We start from the raw sequence: 23,238 nt of genomic DNA, 5'->3' as shown, positions 1-23,238 counted from the left end.
GGCTGTCGTTGTTTGTCGGGCCCAGGCTGGATTCAGACCCGCCAGTTCAGGTGTATGTGGCTGGGGCCTTAGCCACTTGAGTAACAGGCGCCGAGCTTTTAATTTTCTTAGTCATACCTTTTTGTTAGACATAAAAGATGTTCCATTTTTTGCTGTTTTAATTAATACTCTAATGAGTAAAAAGATTTTATTATGTAAAAGGTTTTACTCTTTTTAGTATAAATTCCCTAATTCCTTAAGGTAGACTGCAGAAGTTGAAGTCAAAAGATAAGAGCCGTTTAAGGGACTAAGTGGTTTTTTAAAGAATTGTGCTAATTTATACCTAATTAACATATTCAAGAGCATAGTTTTCACTTTACTGAAGTGAACTTTGTTAACAAACTCAAATTTAGGCATTTTGAAGACAGCCCTACCTGCCTGATAAAGTTTGCGTTTAGGGTTGGTTGGGTATGGTGACTCACACCTGTAATCCCGGCACTCTGGGAGGCCAATGCTGGTGGATTGCTTAAGCTCAGGAGTTTGAGATCAGCCTGAGCAAGAACGAGACACTATTTTTTAGAAAAATAGCCAGGTATGGTGGGTGCCTGTAGTCTTAGCTACTAAGGAGGCTAAGGCAAGCGGCTCACTTGAGCCCAAGAGTTTGAATTTGCTGTGAGCTGTGACACCGTAGTACTCAACCCAGGGCAACAGAGTGAGACTCTGTCTTAAGAAAAAAAAAAAAAAAAAGTGGGAAAATTTATTCTAGGAAGTTTAGAATATTGTATAAATATGATTTAATACCAATTTTTTTCTCCTAACTGTACCTCATTAGATGTCTTGAGAGTTACCAGTGCTATAGAAAGACTGAAGAGAAAATTTTTGATAACCTCAGAAAAATGGAAGCAGTTCTCAGGCAGTCCATGTCCCCATTGCCAGTGTCTTACAAAGAAGCTTTAGAGCACGTGGAACAGAGCAAGGTAACACTATTTGCAAGTCTCTGGTAAGTCTGTGTGCAAAACCAGGCAGAACAGGTGGGCGGAGGCAGAAGAGAATGTGGGTCAGTCATAGCCCACAGGAATCTTCTCACAGAGCTCTACACCCGTGAAAATCTCTCACCCCGAAAGCCAGAGAGAAAAAAATGAGGCATTGGTTTCTGAGAAGTTTAACTGAGCGGATTCATAGGACACTCCTCCCCATGAGTCTGTCCTTACAGCTTCTGTGAGGCTTCACCTTTGGTGCTCCTTTGACGGAGGCTGCTGGAGCGGCTGCAGAGTCTTGGTGTCCCCGGAGCACTTACTACAACGGTCATAAACTCTGAATTCTGTTGATTTCTTAGACTCTGTTATATAACAGTTTTACTTTTTACTTAGTTTATTTTGATCTGTTAGCATCTACGGTATTATATGTTATGAGGATTTGAATGAGGGCATTCTAAATTACGCAACATTTATCAAAAACAAAGCAACCCCCAATACCCCTTTCATATTGTGTTGATGCTTGAAGTATTATGCAAAAACCTACCCAGTAAAACATGAGACTTATGCTAAAATAACAAAGTGTGCAGTAGACGCCCCCTTACCTGAGGATACGGTCCGAGACCCTGACTAGAAGCCTGAAACTGTGTATAGTACCGAACCCAAGACATACTGTGTGTTCTCTGTATATCCCTATGGTAAAGCTAAATTTATAAATTAGGCACAGTAAGAGATTAACAGTAATAATTAGGGTGTATGGTAGTAGTCCCAGCACTTTGGAAGGCTGAGGTGGGAGGACTTGCCTGAGCCCAGGATTTCAAGGCTGCAGTGAGCTATGATTGTGCCACTGCACTTCAGCCTCGGTGACAGAGCAGTACCCCTGTTGCAAAAAAAAATGAAAAACAAAAAATGGGTGTGGCGTGGTGGCTCACACCTATAATCCTAGCACTTGGGAGGCCCAGACGGGCAGATTGCTTGAGGTCAGTAGTTTGAGAACAGCCTGAGCAAGAGCAAGACCCCATTTCTAAAACTAGATGGGCCTTGTGGCGGGTGCCTGTAGTCCCAGCTACTCAGGAGGCTGAGATAAGAGGTTGATTTGACCCAGGAGTGTGAGGTTGCTGTGAGCTATGATGCCATGGCACTCTACCAAGGGCAACAAAGTGAGACTCTATCTCAAAAAAAAAAAACCAAAACCCCAAAACAAAAGAAAAACCAAAAAAAACCCCAAAATGTAATAATAACTAGTAATCAAATAGAACAACCATAACTATATACTATACTATTAATAAAAGTTATGTGAATATGATCTTTGTCTCTCAAAATATGTTATTGTATCTGGGCATGGTGGCTCACACCTGTAATCCTAGCACTCTGGGAGGCCAAGGTGGGTAGGTACATCACTTGAGCTTGGGAGTTCGAGACCAGCTTGAGCAAAAGTGAGAGCTTTTCTCTACTAAAAATAGAAAAACTAGCCTGGGATAGTGGCTCACACCTATAATCCCAGTTACTCAGGAGGCTGAGGCATTAGGATTGCTCAAGCCCAAATGTTTGAGGTTGTTGTGAGCTATGATGCTACAGCACTCTACCCAGGACACAGAGTGAGACTCTGTCTCAAAAAAAAAAAATCTTATGGTACTGTTTTCACGCTTCTTCTTGGTAGGATGTGAGATGATAAAAAGCTGATGTAATGAGATGAGGTATATGATGTAGGTATTATTAGGTAGCCATTGACTGTGAACACAAGTGCTGGGATGCCGAGACAGTTAATCTGATGATCAGGAAGGCCAGTACATGCCTAACAAGCAGGGAAGTATACAGCCTGTAGAACTTAACAAAGGGAAGATTCACGGCCAAAGTGGCACAGAGCAGGAGGGCACAAGATTTCATCATTCTACTCAGAGCCATCATATGAATTGTTTGCTTCTGACTTTTTTCATTTAATATTTTTGGGCTGCACTTGACCATGGGTAGCTGTAACCTTGGAAAACAAAACCACAGGTAAGGGAAGACCACCATACCTCTAGAATATTTACTTTTGAAGATACATTCTTACTTGGAAATACTGATTTATGGATCATTTGTCACCATAGTCCTGTATTCATGCAGAATACAATAATATATAGGTCATTCTTGTCTGGCCCAAATTAACTTCCAAAAAACAAGAAATGGATCATGTAATATTTATGGAAGGTTAAAATTACTACTTGTTCAAGATTTAAAATAGTTTATAGTAAGTTTCAGAATAAATAATAGACATTATATCCCTTCTGTTTCTTTTCTTTAAGGCCTTGGTGTCAAGTCTTATGTCAATCAGGGAAGAATTAATGAAACTACGACAGGCCCTCAGACACTTGAGACCCAGATGCACAGAAAAAGATGGTGTGTGTTTGCTCCAAACCATGTTGGCTCTGTGGGGGAAATGGCTGAGTTTGCTGGAAGCTGCTAAAGAATGGGACATGTGGTGTGAAGAACTGAAACAGGAGTGGAAATTCATCAGTGAAGAAGTGAGTACTTCATTTTCAATAGCCAAACCATATTGTTTCCCAACAAGTGTTTTTTAAATTGTTTTATTATTTCTTACTTTTTCTTATATATAAAAAGAGTCCTCAACCAGTACCATGTGTAAACATCACATGCACATTACAAAGAAATAGTACTTAGGCCCTATTAAAATAATCTCCAAGAATTTATTCACATTTTTTTATAAGAGTATCTTTCTTGGGGATGTCAAATAATTCTTATAAATAAATGACCTGGCCAGCAGCTCATTATGGCAGCCCCTGGAACTCCAGGGGGTTCCATCCTGAAGGATGTGGTAGCCTATGTTGAAGTATGGTCATCCAATGGAAGAGAAAATCATTCAAAGACATTTACAAACCAACTTACACACATGGGGCAAAGGTCTCAAAAACTTTTAACAAACACGTAACTCATGTTGTATTCAAAGATGGTTATCAGAGCACTTGGGACAAAGCTCAGCAAAGAAACGTAAAGCTTGTCTCAGTGCTGTGGGTTGAAAAATGCAGGACAGCTGGAGTACAGGTTGATGACTCATTGTTCCCTGCAGCTAATACTAATGAACATTTACCAAGTCTAGTTAAAAAAACAGTAAGTGTATGCAGCCCGAAGATTTTATTTTTAAGACACCAGAAAATGATAAAAGATTTCAGAAGAAATATGAGGAAATGGCTGAAGAATTACTAAGGCAAAAAACAACTCTAGATAATGATGTACCTGTTCTTTTATTTGAATCTAATGGTTCATTAATATATAGTCCCCCAAATAATAGTAGTAGTCACCACAGCACAATGGAGAAGAGATTGCAACAGATGAAAGAGAAAAGCAAAAATCTTCCTCCTACCTCTTCCCAAATCATCAAACACACCCTCCTGATAATCCAGGTAACTCTGTGTGAAGCATCTTTGAACATTTCACATGCTCCTTTGGGTTCAGATGTTAACAGTCAACCAGCGGGGTATGACGTTTTAAATGGCTCGTGTGAGAGCTTAAAGGACCTCATCAGACCTCATGAGGAATCAAAGAAAAATGGAAAAAGCACAAAGCCAACAAGAACATTAGTCATGACAAGCATGACATCTGAAAAGCAAATGTTGTCATCCAGGTTGTGAATAAACTGAATGGCATTTCATTTGCATGGGAAATCTGTGAGACCACCAGTCATGTGCTCTCAAGAGAGCCTCTTCGCACCCTGAATGTGCTGTTGGGAATTGCACGTGGCTGCTGGGTTCTCTCTTTTCAATGGGTACTGTGGTCTTTGGAATTGGGTCATTGGATTTCTGAGGAGCCATTTGAATTGTCTATCTACTTCCTTGCAGCTCCTGTAAGTCAGATGTTGGTTTATGATGGTAAATAAAATTTAGTATTGTCAAGAAATTATTATAAGCATAGGGATAAACTCAAGTTTTTATCAAGTCAAAAGCAAATATGCTTATAACTAAGAAGACATTCACAGGACTTAATAACTTTTATCTGTTTATTTCTGAGAATAAATGTGAGAATGTGAGAACATTCTACAAAAAGTAGCAAGGAATGTTGTCCCAAGAAATTTTTATTATGAAAGTCCTCAAAATGGAGGAAAAACAAAAATGAAAAAACACTAGATTCTTCGGACAGTAGAATCTCTTATCTCTCTTATTTATTTCTTACTTAATGCTTATTTTATTAATAGAGATAGAATTGATGGGTATAAAAATTGTGGCTTGCTAGCATTGTGATATGGTCTTTATATTTTGATATTTTTCCCTAAACTACACTTCAGCTTTACTGACTTCATATGTTTAATGGGAAAGTTCTAGATTCTATTTTTTAAAAGATTTCTTAATAATTAAGTGGGTAATTTAAGGTATAGTTAAAAGCAGGATTATGTAGAACTTGGCTTTCATATTCAGAAATGTTAACTGGTTTGTGACAGTTTATTCTTTCAGAAGATTAATCTATGAAATATAAATGGTCAGGTTTTTTATATCTGCAACCGGTCTTCTTGTTATTTCATTGTTTGAATAGGCCTTATGACTATGACATAAGAAGTTGACCTCTGTTCTCTTACCACTTGTTGGGTTGTTTTTGTTTCATTATTAAGGTTACTATTTTGTTGGTTTTTTTTTTTCAACTTTGTAAACATTTTCTTAAAGAGAGAAAAAATTCTGCTTAGCAAGACTGTTGGAAATACTGTGTAAGGCAGTGAAGTGTAAAGTGAAAGCATAAATTTCCCCATTCTCTGTCAAAAGAGATTATATATAACTCTGAATAACATGATGATATTTGCTTTTGAAATTCATTTTACCTGCCTACATGGGGAGTTCATGTAAATTAATTATGTTCTTGACAGTTTTTTTAAAAATTTTATTATCATTTCTTTACTATAGTATCTGTCATTGTGGTCACTGAGGTATCATGGAAACTCATTGCCTGTTGATGCTGTGAAATTGTGTTATTCTTGGATGTGTTTAAACTTTATACAAAGCCATGATAACTCTGTTGAATTTATAAAGCCTTCTTAAATGTAAAATAGAAACAGTTCTAAGATAAGGAGTTTCTTTATTCAGTTAAATAAGTTGTTGAAAAACTGTACCAAGGTGGCAATAAAAAGGTACTTTGACCTCTCCCGAGTCCATAACTGGCTCAAAACATGTCGCAACATGTAAGTGTTTTAAAACTAAGTTGGGGTTTGTGGAGGCAATGTAGGGGTAAAATAAATTAGATTTAAAATATAGAGGAAAGAAAAAATAATGGTAGAATGGTACAAGGTAAAGACAGACATGGAGTAAAAGCTGATTGCAGAGTTGACTCATCTTCCTGCAGATGCCACAGAAAGGAGCATTATGAGAAAGTGCTTCTCAGTTGTAAAGCATTACACCAGTGTTCATTGATGTTAGCTGCACTATGAAAACTTCAAAAGGAAATAAATCTGTACAAGTTTTGCAGTCCCGAGCATAAAGCCATGTTCTCAAATTTTTCTGTAAATGTTCGAATATACTATGAACATCAGATTTTGTTCTTGCACTCCAAAATGCTGCTGCTCTGCTTTTTTTAGTTTGCCAGTGTACATTTTAAAAACTTACTAGTGCCAATTATTTCTTCCTTAAATAAATTTAAGGGTGAATCTTAAAAAAAGAAAATGACCACTTGCTGGTTGGAGCTTTAAAATCTTCACTAAGACAATAAGTTAAATCTTCTTAAAAAATATCTATCTCTACATTGTACTAAAGATTAGAATTAGGTAACGTGCATAGTAACCAACTAATTTTGAAATTAAGTGCATGTGTTAACTTTGGAAATCAACTATAGTTGTTAGATGTGGACCTAAATATATGAGGTATCATGTTCTTTTTGAAAACTATCAAAGAAAACCTCGACAAGATTTATCAATCACAGATGTTAATTTAACCATGATTTAATACGTAAGCATCACATATATTTAGAAAGAAAATTAAAAATAGTATAAAATTACCTTGGGACATTCTCTAATCTTTCCAAAGGGCCAGGAATAAATGAGATACAAATCAGAACATTAAATGAAAACTTATCTCTCTTATTTCAAAACTTCTGCTAAATTTACTTAAGAAAGAAATATAACAGATCAGTATGGAATTAGATGTAATTTACATGCTTTTGGGATTGAACTACATAAGCACTACCTATTCTGCTTAGAATTTGATATTTTTGAAAGTGAGTATCTTTGTGGTGCTGGTGAGGTTTGATTAGTGAATAGTCTTTCGAATGTTAAAATTAGCTTTGTAAATTATGCATTGGGGGGCTGCCAGAACCAGTTCTTGTCTATCCACAATGGCATCATATTTTGAGTTACTACACTACACAGAGAAGGCAGGTCATGTGTGATGCCCCTGAATCCTTGCATTGCCCTTAGGAGATAAATATTATATTTATCACCATTTTCTAGATGGGGATACTGAAGCATTGAGAGATTAAGTAATAGCACCAGGGCCCCAGTTAAAGATTGATTGAGCTCTAAGCCCCTGTGAACTGGAGCTAGAGCTGTCTTGTTACCGCTATAACTTTAGAACCCAGCCAAAGCCTTCTTCTAAGTAGACACTTAGGAAGTATTTGTTGAGGGATACCTTTTATTCAAATCCAGGTCTGAGCTAATTCTAAGCTTTTTCTCTTTTTATTTAATCTCACTATTGCTATACACCCATTTGCAATTATATCTTATTAATTCAGGTCCAAGGGGAAATCTAACAAGATATGTTTTTCAAAGATAGCTCAAACAAAAATAAGTCCTCATGTAATAACAATAATAAAAATGACAACAGCTATCCAACTGAGTGCTTATTCACTAAGCATAGTTCAAAGTACTTCACATGTATTATCTTATTATCTTATAAGAATCCTGTGGGGACATTTTATTATCCTTTCTTTATAGAAGAGAAAAGTGAAGCAAAGTGAGATCGAGAAACTTGCTCAAATTCACAAGTGGTGGGAGAGTATTCAGACTTAGACTTTGGTGTTTAATCACTAAACTGTCAACTTAAATGATATTTACATACATCAAATCGGCATGAGAGTTTAATGTAGCTTTTATCCATTTAATAAAAGTTGTGTTGGGCGGCGCCTGTGGTTCAAAGGAGTAAGGCGCCGGCCCCATATGTCAGAGGTGGTGGATTCAAACCCAGCCCTGGCCAAAAACCGCAAAATAAAAATAATAATAAAATAATAAAAATTGTGTTATCTAATGACCTACCCGTGTCAAATTCTGCTAGCTTGCTTGATGCTTTCATATGTGACCAAAAAAAAATGTCTATAGTAACATCCAGTGTCTCTATGGAATAAGTGGTTTGTATGTGTAGATTTTTTTTTTTTTTTTTTGAGACGGAGCCTCAAGCTGTCCCCCCTGGGTAGAGTGCTGTGGCATCACGGTTACAGCAACCTCCAACTCCTGGGCTCAAGCGAGTCTCCTGCCTCAGCCTCCCAAGTAGCTGGGACCACAGGCGCCAGCCACAACGCCTGGCCATTTTTTGGTTGCAGCCATCATTGTTGTTTGGCGGGCCCGGGCTGGGGATTCGAACCCGCCACCTTAGGTGTATGTGGCTGGCGCCTTAGCCACTTGAGCCATAGGCGCCGAGCCTATGTGTAGATTTTTTAAAACTTCATGGCCTGTTTATAAATTTCCAAATTAAAAAACCAATTAAAATTTTTTAATTTACCCCCTTCCCCTCCTGTCTTACCTCCCTGTTTTCTTAAACAGAATCTGCTTGATAGAATTATTTGCTTCTGGTTATTCAGAATCATCATTTTATGCTCTGAAGATCATAAGGTACTAGAATAAAGTTGTGTCTTCAAAGGCAATCATAGATCTTCCCCTTGTTCAAAAGTCATTTCTTTATTAGTTTCTAATTCTGCTGGTTCTGGGTTTTTAGTCTCCTTCACTGTGTTTGCTTATGGTGCAACTATGAATTCGTCTCCCTTTCTGGACTCTATAATTGGCCAAAAGTCTAAAAGCTTTATAATCAATTTTATTAGGATTCTGTGGCTAAGGAAAATTGTGAAGGGATTGCAGAGCCTTTTCTGGGTGGGAAAGTGAATGCACAATATTTTTGGCGACTATTTTACTGTTTTGGAACCTGTCTTCTCATTCTTAGCATAAAGTTTGTTGAGTCTGACAGGTGCACCTGGTCACATGACCACCAAGAAACTCAAGGTTCAGGGGTTGAATTTCAGGGCCAGGTTCAAGGTTTCTGTCACCCCACAGAAGTTCCCTCATGATCCTTTATTATCAGCCCCTTCCGTCCCCCCAGGTCTTGACAACCGTTAATCTGTTTCTTTTCCTAAAGTTTTCCCACTTCCGAAATGACATATAAATGGACTTTTACAGTCTGCAACCTTTTGAGTTTGGCCTCTTTTCACTAAGCATAATGCCCTTGTGTTTCCTCTTGTTACTGATTATGCCAGTGGTGCATTTCTTTTTATCCTGAGTGGTATTATGTGGGCTGGCAGGACTATAGTTTGTTTATCCTTTTGCATGTTGGAGAGTTGCCTGACTTTGGAGTAAAATCATTGTTCTAATGACAGTTGTTCTCACCCTCGTGTTCCCCTCTTCAGTCACTTACCAACTTCACAGCAGATGGCAGAGTCTGAGATCAGGGCTTGTGAGCAGGCAATTTATTTTGGAAAGTGATCCCAGGGAACAATGAGGCTGAGCAGGCCTGGTGCAGGGAAGGTCTGAGCCCAGGTCGCTGCAGTCTTGCTGGGTCACGATTGCTGCAGCTTCTCTTTTCTGATTCTCACTGGGCCTGGAAGCACCAGGAGCTGCCCCTGGATTACAGAGGCAGTCCTTTCAACCCCAATGCATGTCAGAAACCCTGTGTGTACAATGTAGAAATTCCTTTGTTTGCATCTGGTTTCTAGCAGGCGAATGCAGAATGACCCAGCGGAACCCATGTCTCATCCTCTAGTGGATGTGGAGCTGTCTGCCTGAGAACCAGGGCTTCTACCAACTGAGCTGAGGTCTGAGGTGATGGGAGGTGCACATATTTCATAACTGGGGCTCTTGAAAAAGGGCTACTTGACACCTGCACCTGTGTATTGCCATTAGGGACTCAGCCGGATCCTATGGCTCATGTGGCAGGGCAGCTCACAGTGCGGCCCCCCTGCTGCAGCACCGTGGCTTCTCCAGGCCACTTGGCTGTCTGATGAATGGGTCCCAGCATAATCATCAGTACAGCAGAGACTACCTGCAAAACCCCCAGAGGCCCATCCCACCTATGTCCCTTTCTTAGGAGTGGAGCTACAAGATTGAAGAACTTGGCCTTTACTAGAGGAGAAGCCCTGCAGACCCCACACACCTGGGCCCTGAAACTCTCCCAGGCATTATTTCCTGCCCTCTGGTGCATCTGCCTGGGCCTCTAGGTCCTTCTCACCATTTCAATTAGCATGAACCATAAATGTAGTCAGCAGGTGTGATATTCTGGAATTAGCATGACATCATACATGTAGTCAGTCTATGTGATATTCTGTAATGTGAAGATTGTAAGATCTGTAAATCTGAACACGGAACAGGAGTTAACCCAGCATGAGGGCAGAAGGTGATTCGGGAGTAATATGGCAGAGGGGCGGGCTGGAGGACTTGAAGAGAAGCGTACCAGCTATCTGATTCAGGGGCCTTTGGGACCTTCTGTGTCATCCCTCTGGGAGGGGTTGTGGAATTTCCAGTTTCCACATATGTTCTGCAGTAGATTATGTATTTCTAATTTCTTCACATACCAGTGCTTGACAAATACTTGACTGGTAATTCAGGCTGCTTTTCCTTTGGTAGTTGTTGGGGTAGGGAGAATCCGCTGGGCTTGCTTTTTGAGCATCCAGGAATTAGAAGTGAAGGAAAAGAGACCTGCTCACAAAATTCCCCACGTGCAGTAGCTGCCCAACCTTTTACACATAGTGACAGCAGTTTGGTAGTGCTTATTCTAACCACCTTATGCTTATCTCAGGAGAAAGACTGCTGTACCCCACTGAAATCTGAAGGGGAAATAAATTATTTATGAAAATATTAACAGCATTTCCTCCAGCCCACAGTAGAAATACTTCATTGTAATCACATATCTATATGAGCACTAGCAGGGAACTGTTGGATTCTGACAGTGGAGAACTAATATTCCCAGCTATAGGAAAACAAATGTCACTCTCAACTGGGATCGGACATGAGGGGCCCTTTGAGGAGACAGTATGCAATAATTATGGCTGCCAAGGTATGCTTCAGGTCCTCAGGGGATAAGAGTGCATTTTACTTATTTCAGCTCTTATTTTGTTTGTTTGTTGAATTAGATTGAACGAGAAGCAATTATTTTAGATAATCTTCAGGAAGAACTCCCCCAGATTTCCAAAACAAAAGAGGCAGCCACCACAGAGGAGCTCTCTGATCTGCAAGACTGTTTGTGCCAAGGTGAGGAGAACATGGAGCAGCAGCAGCTCACACTGAACCTGCTTTTCCAACGCATCCAAAGTGTGCAGAGTGTTCCTGAAGGCATGGAGGCTGTGGAAACTGTTCCAGCAAAGCAGGAGATTACATCTATGCAAGAACGATGTAGCAAGTAAGATTTCTAAAAAACTATCACAGATATTATATAGTTCAGAAGTTAGAAAATATCAAATTTAGAAAATATAAAAATATTGTGGAAAAATGGCCAGTGATGGCTCGGTGCCTATGGCTCAAGTGGCTAAGGCACCAGCCACATACACCTAAGGTGGCGGGTTCAAATCCAGCCCGGGCCTGCCAAACAACAATGATGGCTGCAACCAAAAAATGGCCAGGCGTTGTGGTGGGTGCCTGTGGTCCCATCTACTTTGGAGGCTGAGGCAGGAGACTGTCATGAGCCCAGGAGTTGGAGGTTGCTATGAGCTGTGATGCCACAGCACTCTACCCAGGGGGATAGCTTAAGGCTGTGTCTCAAAAAAAAAAAAAAAAAAAAAGGCCAATGATCCAACAGAATTGGTTGAGGACACTGGTAGATATAAAAAGGGATGGAAAAGAAGCTGGGTGTGCAGTGGCTTACACCAGAATCTAAGTACTCTGGGAGGCCAAAGCAGGAGGATCATTTGAGGCCAGGGGTTCAAGATTAGCCTGGGCAAGAAACTAAGACACAGTCTCACAAAAAAAAAAAATTACCTGGGTATGGAGGCATGTACCTGTAGTCCTAGCTACTGAGAGGCTGAGGCAGGAAGATCATTTGAGCCCAAGTGTTTGAGGTTGTAGTGAGCTGTGATGATGCCACTGCACTCCAGCCTGGAGAACAGAGCAAGACACTATCTCTAAAAATAAAAGGGGATTGGCTTGACCCCCTGTAGCTCAGTGGTTAGGGCACCAGCCACATACACTGGAGCTGGCAGGTTCAAACCTGACCCCGACCTGCTAAAACAACAACTACAACAAAAAAAAATAGCTGGGTGTTGTGGCAGGCACCTGTAGTCCCAGCTACTTTGGAGGCTGAGGCAGGAGGATAGCTTAAACCCAAGAATTTGATATTGCTGTGAGCTAAGATGCCACAGCACTCTACTGGGAGTGACCAAGTGAGACTGTCTTAGAAAAAGAAAACTTACAAAGATTAATATAAAACTCACCGTAATCTCACCACTCAGCAACAACAACTGCCAGTCACTTTTTTCCCCTCATTTTTATTATGACTTTTTTTTTAAAAACTGTGATCCTAATAATTACACTGTTTGGTATTCTGCTGAATAATGTACCAGCTATTGTGTTTGTCTTTTTATGCCGTTAAATGTTCATTTAAAACATAGCTAGCTGTATAATATTCTACCATGAGACTGTGCCACAATTTATTTAACCTAGCTCCTAATAAAGAACTTTTACATCATATGTAATTTTTTTTATTTTATAAAATCACTGCATCAAATATGCTTATGCCACAATCTCTATCTGCATCTGCAATTAATTCATTGAGAAAGATCCTGAGAAATACTATTACTGGGCAAGGGATATAATAATTTTATAGCCAGACATATTCTAAGAACAAATCCAGCTGTTTTCTCTGTCTGTTCTTACTATTCAGTATCACACTTATGACACCAGATATGCAGGGTTTTTTTCTGGGTTCCTTTGTCACTTTCCTTGGGTTCAATTATTTGTTAGAACAGCTCACAGAACTTAGGGATACACTTTACTTGTGTTTCCTGGCTTATTAATAAAGGATATAATAAAGGATGCAGATAAATAGATTGAAGATGCAATTGAGAGGACAAGAGGAGGAAAGCGGGGCTCCCCTCTGCCTGCTGGGCACCTTCATGTTTTCAGCCATCCACAAGCTCTCCAGACCCTATCTTTTTGGTTTTTTTATGGAGGCACCATAGTCGTGATTTTTTACATCATTGACCATTGCTGATCAACTAAGCCTTCAGCTCACATGCCCTCCTTGGAGGCTGGGGCAAGGAGCAGGGGTATGTGTCAGGGGTGGTACTGAAAGTTCCAACCCTCTAATCACATGGCTGGTCTCCTTGTCAACCAGCCCCTCTCTTAAGGCTATCCAAGAGCCCCCCCCCCAAGAACAAAAGATGCTCTTCTCAGGGAATTACAGAGGTCTTAGGAGCTCTGTGTTAGGGTTTGGGGTCAAAGACAAATATTAGAACAAAAGATATTGAGAGGTATGTCTCAGGAACTGGAGTAGGGACCAAATATATATTTCTTTCTTTCTTTCTTTCTTTTTTTTTTTTTTTGAGACAGTTTCACTGTGTTGCCCTCAGTAGAGTGCCATAGTGTCACAGCTCACAGCAACCTCCAACTCTTGGGCTTAAGTGATCCTCTTGCCTCAGCCTCCCAGGTAGTTGGGACTATAGGCGCCCCCCACAATTCCTGGCCATTTTTTTATTGCAGTTGTTTAGCTGGCCTGGGCTGGGTTCAAACCCACCACCCTCAGTATATGTGACTGACGGTGTAACTATTGTGCGGGCACCGAGCCAAATATATATTTCTTATTATTGCTCATGATACTTACCAAATAACTCTCAGGAAAGATTTTACCTACTTGAATGCCTCTTCAGGTGTTTGTTACATCCACAGCAAAAAGAGTCAGCTATAGAGAAAAAGGCCAGTGGGGCTGTCTATCCTCGAGAGCCCACCCATAACTACATTCACACCTCTAAGTCATTTCATTTGGACTCAAGGATTAAATGGGGTAAAGTAGAGGATGGAGATTGTAGTTAGAATTTACAATGTGAAAAGAAGATAGTTGGGGATGAAAGATTTGGAGAAGTTTTTGATTGGGTGATAGAATTTGATATGTGTTTGTATATATGGTATATAAATCATTGAAAACTGGTACTGTCCTTCTTGGGAATAAAATCATTTTTCATTAGCTCTTTAGACATCAATTGTTGAATTGAAACTACTTCACAGAAAAGCAGGAGAGAGAAACAATTCTATTCCAATGCTCTATTTTAGACTTTTTCAGAAAGCACAAAAATATAAGGAATTGATACAGGCTGAAATCCAAGAGAGACATACCTTCACAAGAGAAATAATTGCCTTGAAGAATTTATTTCAACAGACTACAATTTCTTTCCAAAATATGGCCTTACAGGACCACCCAGAAAAGACAGAAGAGTTTGAGGTAAGTAAGGAATGAACTATGATTGTGGCTGATGCAAGTACATATCTTGTATCCAGTGTCCTTGGGGCAGAGGTAACTTAGTGACTAGGGCTGCAGGATGGTTCAGAGAGAAGAACATATGCAAAGGCCCTGTGGTCGGGCAGAACCCTTGGTGAAGATCAGTATGGCTGGAAAACAGGGAGCAGAGTTATGACCAGGAGGGTGGGTAGGCCAGTCTGGACCAAGCAGACTTTCTCAAACACATTCAAGTGTGTTGGTGAACCGTGGGTCAGCTCTCTCTTCAGTAGCTTGTTAGATTATTTGTTTCGCATAGGACATGATATTTTATCTCTGATAAGGGGTTGTGTACCACCTAATGGTAATTTGGGAGCTGATTTCTTCAGACTGATTTTTACTCTCACTTTAGTCCAATGATGACAGCCAAAAAGAATATTCAGAGGTTTATTCAAAAGTTGCCTGCTGCTGTTAACCAGAGCTTTTGCTTATTAATGTTGAAAAGACGCTTCCTGAAGCAGTCTTCATGGGGAGCCACCTAAGTGTAGCTCTGAATGAAGCCCTGTACCCCAGACCAGGTCTAGATAAAACAGATGACACTTCCCCCTCCTTTGATACAACCTACCTTTGTCTGAATGTCTTTGTTCTACAACTTTCCCTCTCCAGATTTGTTCTCTGCTGGAGATTAAGAAAGGGAAAACAGTGACACTTCATGGAGTCATTTAAAATTGTAATCATTCTTCAGTGCAGTGACTCACTCCATTAACACAAATAATGCTACCTAACAGCTACTGTAAGAACAAAACAAACAAAAAAGCCACAGTCAAGTCAAGAGGTATTTTTCCACTTGATCTTTGGGAAACTTTCCCAAACAAATGAGTTTCTGCTTTATAATTACTGCAGGAGAAGGTGGATCAGATTTTGTTTCTAGGCCACAACCAATAGGCTATTTGTTCAGGTTTCTTTTATCTCCAAAAACCTACATTCTTTTCATGGAACTGGAACCTTCCCTTTTGAAAGAAGTTGAGCTTTGCTGGGCTGTCTAATTACATGAAAGCAGACACTTCTCTTCTAAGCCTGGGGCTTTTAGTGGCCCTGAATCATTGTGATGATAATTCAGGAAGAAGTAGAAATAGCAACAAGTTAATAACAACAAAAAAATACTTCTTTGCAACTTTTTGCTACTTGCAGCTTTTTAGATCAGGACTGTGGTTGAGATATAATTAAATCCTAGAGGTACTTTAGAAGCAGGGGATGTTGTAATGTCTTTTCTCCACAATGGCGTGACACTATGAAGAGATATCAGGTTTAATTCTTACAAATTAGAAAGCATCATCTGACTAAACTGAGTATCTCTCAGGCTTAATCAGCTTGTATCAATAGTGAGGTTTTGTCATGTAAAGCATCCTCCTTTAAATCATAAGGATGTGCTGGAAAACTGCTTTCGCTTTTTTGAGTTAAACTTTTTCCCCAGTCCTGTGAGTATTGAAACTCTTAATGTTTTTAGGAGCTACAAAGCATTCTTAGAAAAGGGAAGCTAACTTTCGAGAATATTATGGAAAAACTACGAATCAAGTATTCTGAAATGTACACCATAGTCCCTGCAGAGATTGAATCCCAGGCAGAAGAATGCAGAAAAGCTTTAGAAGACGTAGATGAGAAGGTAATAATAATGTTGATATTGGCATTGCTGTGTATGGGTTGAATGACTACAAAGAAGAAAAGGTGGCTTAATGTCACATTTTCATTTATCAGGATTTCTGCTATGACTGTTTTTGTAGAGTCTAGTTAAATGACGGTTTTGTGTATTGAATACTCAGGTAGAGATGCTTTAAATAGGCGACATAAGATAACAGAATTTGATAATTGTATATTTTTGATTGTCAAGATGCTTAGTTTTTCTTCTCTTGCCTTTTAAAATACTTATTTATTATCTTTTACTTGGCCTGTTGTTAAATTTTTTACAGCACAACCACTTAACAATTTTGGGAATGAATAATACTTTGCTTAAAAATATGTTCCCTGAAACATTTATTTAGATATTGCAACCACGGGCAATAAAAATACAAATTTCACAACCACCAGGAATAGCTGTTAGTGGCATATAGTGTTTATCTAATTATGATGTTAACAGAATTCCCATACAACGTACCTGAGCAAATTGTTGTACCTGAAAATCCAGATTTAAAAAAAGCGTGAGAAATACTTCACAGTACTGGAGACATAGAGCTGGGGAGGCAGTTTTAATGGATTGTAAAAAGACAGCCCATATCCAATAGAACAAAATTCTATTTGATCTAGGAGCCACAGAATGATTTTTGTACTGTTTTTTTGAAGCCAAAAATACCTATAACTTGGTAAATAAAATAGATCTTAAGTAAACACACACAAAAAATCAGATCTCAAACTTAGTCACTAGAATCTGTCATTAATTTCCATGACAGATTTCTTAGGCTAATATAAAAAAGGTCTGTATAAAAAAGTCCCTAATATATATTTATAATAAATCTTTTTGATTTAACACACAGGGAAAACCGGTTAGTTTTCTCAAGGATTATATATTGATTTTAAGAGAATACTAAGTGTTTTGAGAGAAACTAAATGTTATTCTCCTGAACACTTAATGTGAAATCCTTAACAAAGTAAAATGATAATCACAATCAGTGTTTCAAATTCAAGGCTGAAAATTTTCCTTGTGAACCCTTTTTTGGTAACAAACAGCAACTGAATTTTGTTGTGTGATGGGACTAAAAGAAGTTCAAGGATGTGGACGGCAGAGCACCCTTGTATAAAATTCAGGTGGCTATTTACTGTTCGTAAATCATAATCTCTTCTAGGGCATCTCAGTGGTATACATTCCCACCAGGGGAAAGGAGAATAATTGCCTGAAATATCATTACACTTTGTTTTATAGTAATTTGTAACAATACTATAAGTAACAATAAGAAAGCAATGTGGGATCAAAAGTGGGATTTTCTTTCTAATGATCTTGATTGTGGTATGGTCGGTCTGTGGAATAAAAACATGGTTGTGAAAGTATTGAAGTCCGATGATGTGAACAGAGTGCGGGGTTTGTGGTCAGGGGTTCTGGGGGCTTCAAGGGACAAGTTCTACTACTGACCTTACATGTGACTTTAATAAGTCAGTTAGCCTATGTTTCTGCATCTGTGGGCTGTCTACATAGGATGGGTCTGATCTCAGTGGTTCTTACAAACCTAGTGGGTATTTTTTCTTCAGAAAACTAAAAGGATGAGTGGGGAACCTGCAGCCTCAAGGCCACATGTGGTCTCCAGATCCCCAAGTGTGGCCTCTCAACTGAAATCTAAACTGCACAAACAAATTGCTTCATTGTAAGGATTTGTTCTATAAAATTTGGATTCAGTCAAAAGGTTGCACTCCAGGATCCCGAAGGCTACATGTGGCCCCGAGGCCACAAGTTCCCCACCCTAATTTGGAGAAAGCCTTATCAACGTACCAAAACAAGAACACAAACCAGTCAGGTATTTGGAAAATGATAACATTCACCCTTCATTTGTTATCTTTCCTAGCACAGTTATTTTCTTATGAAAATCATTTAGATAAAAAAAGTTAGACTGTTTGCCAGCTAGATTTCTAATTGCTGGAAAATAGCTACTAGAAACAGTCACCCAGAGAAAAATTAAGCTCTATGCAGCCTCAAGAAATATCTATTTTTGGAAGACTGTTTTACCAAAATGAGTATTATGGTAGGAATTAACTTCTTTTAAGCCAGGTTGAGAGTAAGTCTGGTTTTCATTGAAAACAGATCTGTGCAGAAGTTTTTAGCATAAAATGGAAAGATTGTATAATAAATAATTTCCCAGGAATTCTTTCATATCATTTGATCCATGTGTGTGCGTTTCAGATGGGCCACTCAGTAATTTTTTCCAACACAGCACATATCTGTAACATATATGTGGATGACATTCAACATTTTTTTCTTATTTTTTTTAAAGATTGGATGGCCAGGTAAACACAGCTGCCATTTAGTAGTCTGCTAATCTATTCTTTCATTCAGGCATCAACCAGTATGGCTTAGAAGTTTTTTCCTCCAGGTCTTAGAAGTAAAAAGAGTAACTACCCCTTCTGTCATTTGAACCTGTGGATAGAGTCCAGAAAACTTCTCTAAGCTAAATGCATCTCTGTCTCTGGTAACAGATTAGCAGTGAAGTCTTGAAAAGCTTACCGTCATATACAATGAACAGAAAAATAGAAGAAATTAACAACGGGCTTCGTAATGTTGAAAAGATGTTGCAGCAGAAAAGCAAAAATATTGAGAAAGCACAAGAAATTCAAAAGGTAACATTTTAACTTTAACTCCCTTCCGCATTTGGTGTTTCTGATCTCGCCTCTCCCCTCACCCCCATCAGTCATCATCACAAAGTGAATTCCTTTTTTTTTTTTTTTTTTTTTTTTGAGACAGAGCCTCACTGTGTCACCCTTGGTAGAGTGCAGTGGCATCACAGCTCACAACAACCTCAAACTCTTGGGCTTAAGCACCCTCCCAAGAAGCTGGGACTACAGCTGCCTGCCACCGTGCCTGGCTATTTTTTTGTTGCAGTTGTCATTACTGTTTAGCTGGCCCAGGCTGGGTTAGAACCCTCCACCCTCGGTACATGTGACTTGTGCCGTAACTATTGTGCTACCTGCACCAAGCCCTTGGAAGCATAGAGTCCCTAAACCAGATCCACTTGGGCATCACCTGCAGAGACTTGACACCGAAAGTTGCATTTAAGAATTATACTTGTTTTTTCCATGGTAGGCTTATACACCCTCCAGCCTCAGTGTATATGGCTGGCACCCTACCCACTGAGCTATAGGTGCCTCCAATATTCTATTTTTTTTTTTTTTTTTTTTTTGAGACAGAGCCTCAAGCTGTCCCCCTGGGTAGAGTGCTGTGGCATCACAGCTTACAGCAACCTCCAGCTCCTGGGCTCAAGCAAGTCTCCTGCCTCAGCCTCCCAAGTAGCTGGGACCACAGGTGCCCACCACAACGCCTGGCTATTTTTTGGTTGCAGCCGTCATTGTTATTTGGCAGGCCCTGGCTGGATTCGAACCCGCCACCTTAGGTGTATGTGGCTGGCGCCTTAGCCAATTGAGCCACAGGCACAGAGCCCGATATTCTATTTCTTAACTTTATAGTAAACTCTTGTTTATGAACAGGATTCTTACTCTAATCTGTATGTTAAAGAAATATTCTGTATACTTGGGAACTTTTAAAATTTTTACACTTTTACACTTTCATGTAAAATCTTTACATGTAAAAACTTTTACACTTCATGTAAAATCTTGGACTCTTAAGCAAAGGAACCTAATTTAAGTAGGTAGATTTTCCCATTTCTCAGAATTATGTTCTGAGAACATAAAAAAACTTTTACTTTCATGTAAAATCTTGGACTCTTAAGCAAAGGAACCTAATTTAAGTAGGTAGATTTTCCCATTTCTCAGAATTATGTTCTTAAACAAATATTAAGTAAGAATTGAATCTTTTACTTTTGAAATTTTTATATGCCCAGACAAGTTCAGATTCAAATCTAACCTATTGGTTCCTTGAGCCAACAGCAGTTTAATACATGTGGCTAGAGCTTTCTGCCTTTCCATTTATCCTGAGTCAGCAGATGTTTTTCTTTTGTTAGTTTTCATTTTATATTGAATGATACTTTCTTCTAGGTTAAGTACATGTATATACTGATCTGAGCAGGTTCAACTATTTCCCCAAGCCCTCTTTTATGTGTAATGTTCTCATTAGCCTTGAAGGGTGAGGGCCATGTTGACCTTGTTTGTAGAAGTGTCCGTCCGTGTCTTCCCGTCCCCCTGAAGCTTATTTGTACTGAGGTGCATACAATTACAGATAGGAGAGTTCAAGGTGAGTGTTTTTCAGCCTAGATCACAAACGGTTGCTGGATATTAGTAACTATGGCTGTGATGTTGTTTCTCTGATGTTTTGGTATTATTTACAAATGCAAATACTGGGAGCAAACCAGGAATTACCACAATAAAGTTGTCTTATGATTTCCTTCTCCAGAAAATGTGGGATGAACTCGACCTCTGGCATTCCAAGCTGAATGAGCTAGATTCTGAAGTTCAGGACATGGTTGAACACGACCCGGGGCAGGCACCAGAGTGGATGGATAAGTTGATGGTCCCTTTCCAGCAGTACCAGCAGGTGTCACAGAGGGCAGAATGCAGAACCTCGCAGTTAAACAAGGTGTGGCTGGGACACATAGTAGTATTGAGATGGGTTTCAAGCAAAGCAAAATATATTTTCAGAGGCAGCTAGTTTCCTTGATTGCCACTTATAGGACCCTAAGCTAGAGCCACATGGTAGGCTCACATGGGCACTGAGAGGAAAGATTTCAATACTAAGGCAAGCAGGAAGTCTGACTGGACAGCCAGACTGAGGAAGCCAGAGGTTAGGCATCCAGGCAAGCGACCTGGCTTCCCAGTGGGTACATGAAGACCAGGGAGGAGAATTTAGAGCTAGCAATCTCAGGTGTCCAGGGAGGGAGCTGTCTAGGGGGAAGACTGTCATTTGGAACAAAATTTCCTCTGTACCCTGGTTCTGAACGGGCCCTGTGGTTGGGTGAGTTGAGTATGTTTCTTAGCAAGAGGGAGGCGGCAGCTGAGTCTTAGAACAACAGGACAAGGTCCTGAACAGGACAAAGTACAAGCCCCAGGTTCACATGGAAGTGTAAAGCAGCACCACAGCAGTTGCCAGACTGACCAGAACTCTCGCTGAGGCCTGTAGTGGTGGAGTGGAACTTCTTAAATCCGTTCCATTTATGGTTGGGAGTAGTCTTAGAAGGTGGAAGGATCGTAATGTGGAGCAGGTGGACAAGCAGCCCCAGACCCAGAGCATATCGCCCTGCACGACCTGACGCATCACCGAGTAACAGCGCAACTCTTCATGCCAGAGTCATTCACCCCAGGAAGTAGCATCCCACTGAGTTTGGTGCCTTCTCTTTCACAGGCCACGCTTAAGATGGAGGAATGTGGTGATCTTCTGAAGAGCACTGAGGCTTGGATGGAGAGTACCAGTTGTTTGCTGACCAGTCCTGCTGACTACGGCTCCTCACGCAGACTGAGTCACCATGCCAGCGCCCTCCAGGTCAGCGTTCTTTCCAGGCTTCTGGGAATTGTAGAATCCACACGATGCTGAGTGGCTTAGCTGACCAGCACAGAGCTTTTCTCCCCTTCTCTCCTTAAATGCACCCTTCCTTACCTCTCATCATGCCAAGGGCAGAAGGATACGCTAAACTGGGAGTTTGGAGACTGGGATCGAGCTCTTTCCGTCCTGACAACTACTTCATGACTTTCTGGATAGTTTAGTTTATCTTCTGTGGGCCTCAGTTTCCCCCATCTATGAAGTGCAAATGCTGCCCAGATGATGTTGGTGGTGTGGGTGGCAGGATTCCGAGATGTCCTCCAGTGTCCTGTGCCCTGTGTATACAACCTATTAATCCCCGCCCTCCCCTTGAGTGTGGCCAGGGATATTGATTTGATGGGATAGTAAGTTATGTTATATGGCTAAGGTAATGATGTAGTCGTTCCCCTTAATAGATGGTTAACAAGATAACATGATTGTAAGACTGGTTAGTACAGGTTTTTAGATTGTTGGATTTAGGATGCTCAACTGGTAAGTATAATACAAAAATTTCAAAATTATAAAAAAATCCAAAACACTTCCATTCCCGACCATTTTGAATATGAGCTACTGTATCTATAACAGTGAATAAAGAGCCTGCTGATTTGAAAAACTAAGCAGCCATAAGGTGAGAGGGCCATGGGGCTAGGCTACAAGGACAGCTGAGCTGCCTGCAGCCAGCAGGGGAATGGGGACCTCAGTCCTATAGCCGAATTCTGCTGACAACCTGAATGAACTTGGATGAGAACCCTGAACTCCAGACAGCACCTTGATTGTAGCTGTGACACCCTGGGCAGAGGGCCTACCTAAACTATCCCCAGGCTCCGTGGATGCTATGAGATAATGAATTTGTTTCGCTTTAAGCCATTAAGTTGGTAGTAATTAGTTACACAGCAAAGAAAACGAATCTGTTGGTTTCTTCCAGGGCTAATGTGCCACAACACCAAATTTCCCGTTATTTTTGGTAGTACGCACGTGCCTCAGGTCTCCACGCTAGCCTGCAAAGACAAAACAAATGAAAGTATTTTCCTTATCAGGGCCCTGACTGCAAGAAGCTTCCAGATGCTGAGTACTGACTGAAGTTTTATTGTGAAGGCATATTTCCCTTCTCTTGTATTATTCTGTCTGAGAATGAATCCCTTAGGGAAAAGTTTATTTTATGGTAGTTTTTACAGACTCAGACTTCAAAGATGACCCGGCTTCTCTTTCTGTCTTTAGAATAGCGTGATGTTTTCCTAAGTGAGGGGCAAACTTCATACCTCCCTGATGTTTAAGACTTTTTTCCTATGGTAAGAATTGTAAAGGTACTGCATTTTGACACCCCCCCCTTTTTTTCCTTTCTCCTTGCTTATGATTTCATTTGCCGCCTCCAATTTGGGTTGGCTTTCCACATCCCCGGAGTTTGTCATGTTTTTATTTTTAATTACTTCTAGGATTCATCATTTTTTTTAGGACTTTGCCAAGACAGAAGAAAGGAGTGATGCTTTCTTTTCCTCAAATGGTTATTATGAGTTTACAAAAAAAAAAAAAAAAA

General features: G+C 40.0%; 1 protein-coding gene across 2 annotated transcripts in view; it reads left to right on the top strand.

Annotated features, from left to right (window-relative positions):
- SYNE2 (spectrin repeat containing nuclear envelope protein 2) overlaps nt 1-23,238 on the top strand; it is a 387,860-nt gene that overhangs the window by 204,497 nt on the left and 160,125 nt on the right. For both annotated transcript variants that reach the window (XM_023517601.1, XM_023517602.1), the window contains 8 exons: nt 812-956; nt 3,239-3,457; nt 11,253-11,518; nt 14,380-14,548; nt 16,050-16,205; nt 18,719-18,859; nt 20,586-20,768; nt 21,531-21,668. In XM_023517601.1, coding sequence (XP_023373369.1) covers nt 812-956; nt 3,239-3,457; nt 11,253-11,518; nt 14,380-14,548; nt 16,050-16,205; nt 18,719-18,859; nt 20,586-20,768; nt 21,531-21,668 — 1,417 coding nt within the window. The remainder of the gene's footprint in view (nt 1-811; nt 957-3,238; nt 3,458-11,252; nt 11,519-14,379; nt 14,549-16,049; nt 16,206-18,718; nt 18,860-20,585; nt 20,769-21,530; nt 21,669-23,238) is intronic.

Source organism: Otolemur garnettii, unplaced genomic scaffold, assembly GCF_000181295.1.
Source record: "Otolemur garnettii isolate 467f Iridium unplaced genomic scaffold, OtoGar3 scaffold00115, whole genome shotgun sequence".
Classification (NCBI taxonomy): Eukaryota; Metazoa; Chordata; class Mammalia; order Primates; family Galagidae; genus Otolemur; species Otolemur garnettii.
Note: the sequence above shows the minus strand (reverse complement) of the source record. Positions and strands in the feature narration are given on the sequence as shown.